General features: G+C 45.3%; 1 protein-coding gene across 1 annotated transcript in view; it reads left to right on the forward strand.

The window, feature by feature from the left end:
* The window catches only part of PLCXD2 (phosphatidylinositol specific phospholipase C X domain containing 2), a 48,159-nt gene extending 37,410 nt beyond the window's left edge, over positions 1 to 10,749 (forward strand). Inside the window, exon 4 of the mRNA XM_006194690.2 lies at positions 3,505 to 10,749. Within this exon, the coding sequence (XP_006194752.1) occupies positions 3,505 to 3,664 (160 nt within the window). The 3' untranslated portion in view covers positions 3,665 to 10,749. The remainder of the gene's footprint in view (positions 1 to 3,504) is intronic.
* The last annotated feature ends 243 nt before the right edge of the window (positions 10,750 to 10,992 follow it).

A 10,992-nucleotide genomic window follows, 5' to 3' on the forward strand; every position in this document is an offset into this window, starting at 1 on the left:
CCTCGTTCTGCCTGGCGCTGTGTCAGTGACCTCCCCATCTAGGAGTGGCCTTGTGTAGCCAGACTCTCAGTTCCCCCTTGGCCGCTGGAGCTCGGGACTCAAGGGGTGTCACCTGATGGCTTCTCCCGCCTGCCTGCTGTGACGCAGGGGTGACACACAGCCATTCTGACTGAATCTCTCTGCTAGTTCTCCTGAGAGTCTTAGAAACCTTGCACTCCCACTGCAATCAAACGAAAGGAAGTTTTGCCTAAGCCTGAGGGCCCAGCAGCATGGGGCCAGAGAAGGGGACGTGGACTGAAACTAGAGGCCCAAGATTGAAGCCTGACTTGGTCCCTTGTGTTCCCTGAAAATTCCTATGTTGAAGCCCTAACCCCCCAGTACCTCAGAATGTGACTGTATTTGGAGATGGGGCCGGTAAAGAGGTGGTCGAGTTAAAGCGAGGCCATCAGGGTGGGCCCTAATCCAATCTGACCGGTGTCCTTATGAGAAGAGATTAGGACACACAGAGACACTAGGGATGGGTGTGCACGGACAGAAGACCCTGTGAGGACACAGGGAGGAGGTGGCCATCTGCAGGCCAAGGAGAGGAGAACCCAGACCTGCCCACACCTTGATCTGGACTTCTCAGCCTCCAGAGCCCTGAGGAGTAAATTTCTGTTGTTTGAGCCACCCCGTCTGTGGTGTTTCTTACAGCAGCCCTGGAAAACGAACTCTGTTAACAACAAGCTGCCTTTGACAAGTTTCCCGAGGTCTCTGAGCTTTGGTTTTCTCACCAGTCAAAGGGGGTTAATAATGTCGCACCAGGTCGTGGTGTCTTAACATGAAGTTAAGTGCTGACCACAGTGCCCTCCACAAAACAGGCCTGCCATCCCTGTTGTCCCCACAGTGACAGCCCTGCTCTCCGGGGGCCTCAGAGCCGGAGGGGAGGGAGGTCAGGGACTGGGGCCTCACGGCCCATCAGCAGGACCTGGTTCAGCCCTCCGCACTGATCTCTTGGTAAATGCCAGGAGTTAAGAAAACAAAGTGGCTCCTCCTCGCCTTGAGTTCTGCATTTCCCCTTCTTTGTTCCCAATCCTGGTTATTTGATCCTTACCTAAGGGAAGACTGACACCTGGCCTGGAAGCTGACCCAGAGCCTTTGTGACGGAGGGGAGACAGCCAGTGCTCACCCTCCCACATCCCTGTGCTCAGCCTCCAGTCTCCATCCAGGAGGTTTGGCTGGAGTCGCCGCAGGGGCCTTGACCAAACCTTCCCTTCGCATTTCCCTGTGATGACCAGAAGGTGGCGCCTGCACCCCATACTTAAACACGACCTAGCGAGGTTTTTAAAAGAAGGCTTCAAAGCATGAACTATTATGCTGAACACCAGAAACTGACATAACATTGTAAACTGATTTAAAAAGGAGGAGGAGAAGGAGAAAAAGAAGAAGGCTTGAATGCATCAGGCTCAGTGCTGCCGTGGCCTTCGTCTGGGCCACTCTGTTCCAGGTCTCTATCCCCAAGGCATGTCTGTATTTGTGACCCTTCCCTCTCAGGCTACAACATTTTGTCACCGAAGCAGCAGGGTGTGGCCCCTTTAGGAAAGTTTCTTACTCCCAGCCCCCGAATCTCTCTACCAATCACGAGTCCTTCCCTCCTGCCAAACACTCACATAGTACTTCCTCCGTCCTGGGCACTACTCTAAGCGCTCTACACCTAGTACTGTATTTAATTACCCCAAAAAGCTGTGTGAAGTAAGTATTATTATCCCCATTTTACAAGGGAGAGACTGAGGCACAGGGAAATTAAGTTACGGACAAATCAAGTTTATTATTGTCTTCAGTAGTCCCAGTTAAAAGTGGAAGTACCCCGGTGCTGGTGGCCCATGAAGTCATAGTCAGCTATGAATACAAACATGCAGACAGATACATGAGATGTGTTTTAGTGCATGGCTGACTGGAGAGTCTGCTGAGTGAGGGAAGAGGCCCAGGGCTGATTATTGTTGTCACTGTAAGAGGAAAAGAAAGAGGAGAAGGACAAAATGCTACCAAGGCCTTGGCAGGGTTTCCTAGAAGACTGAGAAGTCGGTATGTATGCTCAACGGAGGGAGGGCAGCTTCAGAGGAGACAGGAAACAAGGAGATGGCAACCAAGGAGAGCGTTACCAAAAGAAGAGAAAGGGGGCAGTAAGCAATAAACTTAGCTTATTTTCAGTTTTGGTCTAGAGCAAATTCTTCCTCAAAACACTCCAGTCTCTTTACCAAAACATAAGCTCCAGTTTGTCTTCCCCGTAGCATCTTCAACGTAGCCAGAACTTGGTGAGCTGTCTTTACCATGATGCAATACCGTGACGACTTCATTGCTCCCTCCTCCATGTCAGCGGTGGTGTTTTATGCTCACTGCTAATATAGGAACTATCACATTAACTGTCGTCATTTGTCTATGTCACTGAATTGTGAGCTTCTTTGGGGATAACATTCTGGCTGTCACATGGAAAGCCCTTAATTATAACATGAAAGAAGATAGAATACTATCCAGTGACTAAAAAAAATAAAGAGGTGGAACAAATTGCTGATGCATGCAGCAACGCGGTTGAATTTCAAAACCTTAATGCTGAGTGGAAGAACCTCACATGCAAGCACACATATTGCATGGCTCATGCTTGGTTCTAGAACAGGCAAATTTAACCTGTGGTAGAAAAAAAAATCAGTATAATTATTTCCTCTGGAAGAATGGGGGCAGAGATTGATGGAGAAAGTGAATGATGGAGCTTTCTGGGGGCGCTGGTAACGTTCTGTACCTTGAGATGGGCATGGGTAATATATATATGTTTGTCAAAACTCAGCTAGTATACACTTAAGATTTGTGCATTTTACTGGGTATAAACTTTATGTCAAAAAAACAAATTGAAAACAGATATTGAACGTTAGTTAATGATTTGCATACTGAGGTTTTGAGGGGATATTATGTATGGATAGATAGATAGATGTATAGGTGTATAGTGTATAGATGTTTGCAGTTGGAATATGTCAAAAATGTAAGATGGATTGATGGAAGGATAGAGTGATGGACTGCTGGACAGATATATGGTAGGCAAGTTTAGTAAAATGTTAGTGGTAGAATCCAGACGGTGGATATACTTACTGTAAATTTCTTTCAATGTTGCAATATGTTTGAAAATTTTCATGATACAATTCATGGTAAAAAAAAATTAACCTACTAATAATTAGACTGTTGATCTTAGTTTTTTGAGGTCCCATTGATGTGGTATCTCTTTGGTGACTGAGATAAACAATTTCCTTTTCCAGCACAGAAACCCTGGAAGTCCTGTTCTCTAGTGGAATAGACATCACTCTGTCCCTGAAAGAGATTTAAGTTTAAATGGACAAATTAGGGGCAGGGGGGCTTGTGCTTCTGTTGGCATACTTTTGTTACATTAACAGAAATGTTTGGTTTGCTCCTCTTTCTGGAGGAGTCCTTCTAAAGGCTGCTCTCTCTTATCTCTTCCCCCAACTCTCTCCTGTGTAGGAATCTTCCTGCCATCCTTGACTGGGTGAAAACTCAGAAGCCTGGAGCCACGGGCGTCAACATCATCACGTCTGACTTTGTGGACCTGGTGGACTTTGCCACGACTGTCATTGAGTTGAATGACCTCCTCCAGGAGGACAGAGCTTTGGCTAAATGCTGACTTAATTTTTTAATTTAACTTAATATTGAGTTTGTTGATCTTGGCTAGAGGTCTGAAGGGTTTCCTGTTAGGATGGCCCCTGGGCAGTGAAGTAAGTGAGAGGAGGGCACATTTATTTGTCCCTCCTCAGAGGGCCATTTGGATAAAATTACAGAGCTTTTCATTGCATTTTTCCCAAATGAGACTTTTTCAAAACTTAAGTCCAAGGGAAGAAAGCCTGTTTCATGTGCTGAAGGTCAGGATCTCCCCAACGTCATATGATGTTGAATGTAATATGGGAACGGGGTCTCCGAGTTCCGTTGGGGCATCGAGTGACCCCTCGTTGGCCCAGTTCCCCATTGTCTTCCAGGATGTTGTGTTTGAGCCAGAGAGAAGGTTGAAGCAGAAGGGGATTCCTGGTCAAAAGAATGGCTCGTGGCAGGGGTGGACTGCCCTGGGGGGGTGGCTCTACCTCCAACCTGGGGCTCTGAGCAGGGAAGGGACCAAGCACTAGTTCTCTCTAGGCGTGCGGGTTGTCACCACTTCTCGGAGAGAGTAAGACATATTTATCACCAAGGTATTTCAGCCACAAGCTTGTTCTTGCAGGGCTTGTGCTTGGGAGCTGGTCGCCTTCTTTCTTTAGATGAACAGTGTATACTGTCCTCGGTATCAGGAATGCGTTTCCTAGTTTTAAAACATTGATTCCTCTCTATTTCTTTTGGCCCCTTCTTTAAAGTGAAAGAAACAATGATAGCACATCGTTTCAAGGAGGGGCCCAACAAGAGATAGACGTGCATGGCTGTTGCATGCCAGCTTTCTTTGATTTAATTCTGTAGCTTTTCCCCAGATGGCTGCCAGGCCAGCGCCTGCTTCATTTTGGCAAAGTCCTCTTTGGAGTGGGAACTTCAAGCCGGATCTTGGAACTGCATCTCGTTGTTGTCTGCCTGGGACTCGGGTCTGCCCTGTGGGACACAACCCTAATGGAAGGCACCTTGTCCCTGACAGCGGGGAGGCAGACACAGGATGCAGGGGAAAGTGCAATGGGTTTAAGGAGGAAGCTCCAAGTGGGCTGGGAGCCATGCTGTAACTCCTTGAAAACAAGACTACCTCGGGGATCTTTAGGCTGACTGTGTGTCATCAAGTGAGAAATACGCAGTGTGGGAGTATTTCCAGTTCATGTCTTGACTGTTCTACTTTCTGCAGGTTGTTTTGAGCCTACTAATCACTGCAGAAGGGCTTTGAAACTCAAGAGGGGATTTTTTTTATCTATTATTGATAAGAGGTGCTTATCTATAAAAAGCCCTCTTGTGTTTTGTCTTATTTATTTATTTATTCATTCATTTATTTATAGATTAAGTATCTTCCATGCTTCTTACTTCAAGAGCACTCACAAGGGAGCTCCCTCACCCAGGCCAGATGCCGCCCCGGTCCTCCCCCCTCAACAGGACCACGCGTCTCAGGACCGGGAGAGACCTCTGCCTCGCTGTGGGTGCTGCAGACTTCCTCGCTCCCCCGGCCATGCCGGGGACAGTGTGCACGTGGGGGGGGGGGGTCCAGATCTGAGAGGCCGCGGCCAAGCCATGCACTGTAACAGAAGACCGAATGGGTCATGAAGGGCTCTCAGGTCCCAAGGTAAACCCTCTGGAAGAGGGTTGAAAGGAAAGGCGCTAGAAAGAAAACTGGGCATTGTGAGTGTGTGCACTTTGATGTGCCTCAGAACTCTCTGAGAACCCCGAAGCCGGTGTCAGCTTCTGGATTCTTAAGGAGGAAAGAGAACATGGGACCCAAATGGATGTGTGCATTCGTACAGACGGTTGGACCATCCCCCCAGTCGCTTCCCACTCCTGTTCTCTGCCGCTCCGTAGCTGGATTTTGCACGTTGCCTGCAGTGGGGGATGTCTTAGCCGAGCTGCTAGGAGCACAGGCACACCCCCCTGCTGGGTCTGCCAGCCTTTGCTTTGCTTAAAGTAATTTAAGCCCCGACCTTTAGCTGCCGCACCTTGAGGTCACAGCAAAAACGACTCTGGGGAGATCTGGTTTGACTCTTCCTTTCCTTATATTTGAATCCCTCTCCAGAGAAGTTTCTGGGATTCCACTGTCAAATTTGTAGGGTCTTCTCTGCAAAGGAGTGAGAACGTGAGTGCCCTCACTTTCTTAATTTTCCTTCAATTCTGATATTAAACTCCAGTGACGAGCTCTGAACTTCCCTGGCTGACCCTCAGGGTTTTCTTTGTCATTTCCTTTTGGTCTTGATTTTGGTCAATTGCTAAGGACTAGACCATTTCCCCTCTTTTAACCCTTTGTTACTTGGCAAAGAGATAAGGAGGCAAGAGGAGAATTCTTCTGCTCTGTTTTATTGGAGCCTCAGCTTTGTCCAGGTGCTTGCTTGGTGCTATGGCCAGGTGTATTGACAGGTATCCTCAAAGGATGCCAGTGACACCCAAGGGCTGCTGACTGTTCAGTGAAATGTTTACTTGATTTTCTCCTTTAGTTTTAATATATGTAGTTGCCCTTCACTTGGGTTGTAACATTTAAGCGTGCACGGTAAGAGGAAAGTCGCCAAGCACAGGCAACGGTACCAAGGTCACACGCGTGGAGCCCTGCTCTGCGTGGAAGATGCCAGCACTCACTCCTTCGTGCTGCGTTAGGATGCCAGCCTGGTTTGCCTCTGGAAGTTCTGCGCAGGAGTTCTGGGAGATAGGAGGATTCTTTGCAGTTCACCCTTGAGAAACACCCTTGAATTGGCGGACTCTCTGCCCCAAGACCGAGTTGCTTCACATATTGTAAAGGATGTGTGTGTGTTCTGCTCCTTGACCTCAGGCCAAGCAGGAGACTCGGTGATGGGACAGAAGGAAAATAAACTTTAGGTCTATGACTCATTCTGCAACTGCCAACAATAAAAATCGTGACCTAACTACATCACTTACTCTCACAAGTTCTGGAACCTTTCAGATGAAACAGGGCTATCATATTTGCTCAGAATTAACTTCAAGATCAGCTAAAAAGCAACTTATTGAGCCAAAGAGGACTTCAGTTTCACAGGATTTGGGGCTGCGTTTATTCTGAAACGTAGACTGAATTTTGCATGGGCTCCCTGGACCGCTTCCCACGTGGCCACACTCCCATGGCTTTGTGGCCAAGGGGACAATCACAGGTTGCAGTTGGAGTAGAGCAGTGTTTAAAGCCTTGAACTCTGAGCCTATTAGAAGTACCACTGTGGTTTTGTGGGTACAGAAAATATTCTTAGCTTTAGAGAGAGAGGTCAAGATGGAATTGATGGAAGGGAATGACACATTATTGGCGATTAAATTTTAAATTAATGGTGGATCTAAGAGGGTTATGCCAAAAAATATTACATATTTGCTGTATTAGACGCTTTAGTAATTAAGTTTAATTATTTTCCTTAGCAGGGAGTCCAGACTCCTGAGTTCTTGAGAATAGTTAAGCCACAGTCCAAACCCAGTATTTTATATAAACTTAAAGAAAAGCACAAGATCTGAGCCCAGTTAATGATCACTCTTAAGAAGCCTGCTTATTCTAGCATGACCTTATATACACATCAGAAAGTTGATCTTTCTGAGGGGAGGGTCATAGCTGAGGGGTAGGGCGCAAGCTTAGCATGCATGAGGTCCTAGGTTCAAACCCTGGCACCTCCAACTGAAAAAAGAGTTGATCTTTCTGCTCAAGAAAATGCAGTGCAACAGTCTAGAGTTAAATGCAGTTCTGAGGTGTGTCAGGACCTCCTACTTCTGTCTTTCTGAATCTTACCGTAAGAAAATGCTTCCCACAGAGACATTATTACAGCCCAGCTAGGAAGGTTAGCACAAAACTGAAGGTGGGGAAACAGAGGAGGTTAAGACTGAGATTAAACTGCTGCTTTTCCTGGGAAGCAAAAGCACTACACAAATCCAGGCCATCTTACAGAGATAGTTCATGCCACAGCTCAAGTGTTTGTAACGTTCTTTATTGGGTGGTTACAGGTGTTTAGTGTTAGGTTCTGGGAAACAGAACGGGCTAATGATCCGGGCACAACCACGAGCCTCCCCTCCCTTGGCTGAGCAAAGAGCCAACCTGTGTGAATCTGCCTTGGTTCTTCCATCCGGACTGTGTTTGACAAACCACAGTTGACTAGCTCCCCAAAATATCAGGTTCCTAATAATTCGGTTAAATGCCTGTGCTCAGGGAGTGTACGGTCGTGGCCTCTTCCTTGTGTGGCATGTGGGGAGAGACGCTACCTGGGCTCATTTCTCATGTGTGACTTAGGGTGACAGGCCTTGTCCATCTGTGGCACCTTTAGTGATCGGTCAGATGAGATGAGTAGGGCTGAGAGAAATATCTGACCTAGCGAGGCGGCCCTTCCCAAATAATCACATGATATCAAAAGGAAATGAGTAGAAATTGATAAAATGTCCAAACTGACGGGAAGTTTATTTTGTACAGAACCTGGCTGTCCACTAAATTCCACTACCGTCCCTGCACATCTTGGTCCTCTGCCTCAGTTTGCTTCCTAGTGTCTGCCACCAGGGCTCCGTCACTCACGCATGTTGCCTTGGGACACACAGGAGTGAACTGATTGGGTGATAAGTGGTTTAGCTGGAAACTTTACCCTTAATTCCAAATGATACTGAACAGCTCTTTACTGCTCTGAGAGATCCACTATCTCTTATCCTCCAGCTTCCCCAGCTTCCTACTAGAAATAGTGCCACTGACGGCATCATATCCCTGAATCGGCCCTAAACCTGAACAGTATAGTACAAATGCTGTCAATGATAAATTAGCACAATGTCAGACACTGTAAAAATACTCTGACTCTTCTATCCTGCAGTGGATATAGTGTTCCAGTCTTTGCTCCAGCAAAACTTATTCTTAGGGCTTTTCAAACTTGTTTCTAAGCTGCATAGTTTTGATAAAATATCTCCCTTCTCATCACTGGGAACTGAGTCCCACATTCTACTGAGGCCCCATCAGTGTCTAGAGGCATTTTCTGTCTATTTCCCTCTCTTCTTCTTCCTAGGATACCCCTTCCTCCTCGTGTCTCCTGGCCATCCTCTGACATCTGCTGATTACTGTTAACCACAGGATGCTGACAAAACTTAACAGTAAAAAAGCACATACAGTCAATGATGTGCGGGTACACTCTTATCACAGTGGTTTTTATATCTCATTCCCCTCGAATGCATCATCCTGCACCCCCACTCCCACCCCCACCCCCGTCACTAGAACTATACTTGATTGGAGCCCAGAACTGGGGGGCCAGTACTTCATTCACAAGCTCTGAGCCCAATGAGAAGCACAGCACTTTGAAAAGTCAAGTAGGCCTTCAGTAGCTTTGTACATTTGCAGTGTTACATCTGTTACTAGTTTGTAGCACTAATAACACTTCAGTCATAAATCTATATTATCAATAAGATAAATCTTAGAACGTGTTCTACAAACAGTGGTACCTTGCTGCTATTATACTTACTATAATATTGGTAAGTATTACATACAGATTGTGTATGCATTGCTTGTTTGTGTGTATGCCAACCGTAATACTTAAGCTCACTGATCAGCAACTAGAAAATACAGAGATCGTCATAGTGAAAACAGGTCTTGGTCAATTCAGATGATAATGTGAATCTGGTAAATGCTCCATTAGATATTATATTTTGTCCTCTATGCTTGTTTTATATGAAAATGCATGCTGTTTGCTAAGTAAAAAACAATAATTATACCAGTTTTAAGATTAGAATGAAATTTTTGCATGTGGTATTTGACACTCGGAACTGTATTTTGTGGTGTAATTATCTTATTCATATGCATTTCACATGGCTTTTTTTTTTTCTCGTAGGAAATAATTGTTCAAATATCTCTTCTTCTTTCTTGTAACCTGGATGTAACTGCTTAATTAAAGCTACAACATTGTAAAGCCAGATTACCTCATTTTAACTGTGAAAAAAGCTCAGTAGATATGATGACATGATGTCTTTTCTTGTATTGGATTTGAACTACCTAAATAGGCTTAAACCTAATAATAAATATAAGACCTTGGCAGGTGCTTTTCCTTTGTATGCACATTTTATTATTGGCCCACTTCTAATGTGATTTTTAAAACTTACAGACTCTTCATCAGTCAGATACCTAATAGGATACTGGGCGAAGGCCCCTCAGCCATGGCTGGCACACACCGGAGCTGGCCACACACGCCTGCAGTTCCCAGCATGGGCCGTGCATGAAATAAATGTGCACGCAGTCTTGTCCGCCATGCTTTTCCAAGCTTCATCCTCAGCACTTGGGCTGTTTCCGCTGAACTTAGGCTCAGTCCTGCTGACACATGTGTTCTTATCTGACCACCACCCCGGCCCGCGTCACTCTGAGAGGTTGCCAATACCCAGAAATAGAACAATTGCAGAGATTATGTGTTTGTGCGTACCAAGAATAGATAAAAGCAGGCCTACGACAGTTTCTGTTGGCAACTGCAATGAAGATTCCAATATTTTCCTCATTCTTAATTCTTTTTAATAGTGTATCTGAGGCCACCTAGTTTTGGTGAATTTCTCTTTTTGCCCTACCGCCCACAAGAAAAATGAGTTGAGATGAAAGCCTATTTATGAATTTAAGAGAGATCAAATTAAATCGAAGTAATTATTCATTTCATATAGTCGAATATTAGAACAGGTAATTAGGGATAATTGTATTTCTATTCAAGTTATCATAGCAATTGAACATAGTCATAGTCAGAACTTTCTGCCTGTCTTTAGTTACTGTTTAGTAAGTCTACCATACTGTCCTCTGGTTGGCTTTGATAAGCACCATTTCCAGTCAATCCTATTTGGTTTTAATTTTTTAAAAAATGACATGATGTGGACAGGGCTGGGTCCAAACATTAAGCGAAACAGACATGACCTGCACAGTGAAACTGCAATGATTCTGCTGCCCTGAATCACTTTCTGAACATCCGCTTGGGTTGAGACACTGCCCTTACGACCATGGAGCTGTTACATTATATATGAAATCTTTACTATCTAACCGCAATTTGTCATATTACATCTGTGTTATAAACATTCTATTTAGCATAGAAAGTTAGAACAGGTGTCACAGAGAGGCACAGACCTGGGTTTCTAACCCGACTCAATCACGCCCTGGCTATGTGATCTTAGGCAAACTAACATCTCTAAATATATAGGGTATAGGACTAAAAATACCTACTGTGGGGTTACTGAGAAGTCTAACTAAGAAAATGTATGGAGAGCATCTCAGCACAGAGTCCGGCACATAGTAAATAATACTCAAGAATTACTATCAGTCTTAATACTAGGGTGGGGACTTTGCACCCACTCCCTCCAAAGAGCACCCAGCACAGTCTCTTC

Source organism: Camelus ferus, chromosome 1, assembly GCF_009834535.1.
Source record: "Camelus ferus isolate YT-003-E chromosome 1, BCGSAC_Cfer_1.0, whole genome shotgun sequence".
Lineage (NCBI taxonomy): Eukaryota > Metazoa > Chordata > Mammalia > Artiodactyla > Camelidae > Camelus > Camelus ferus.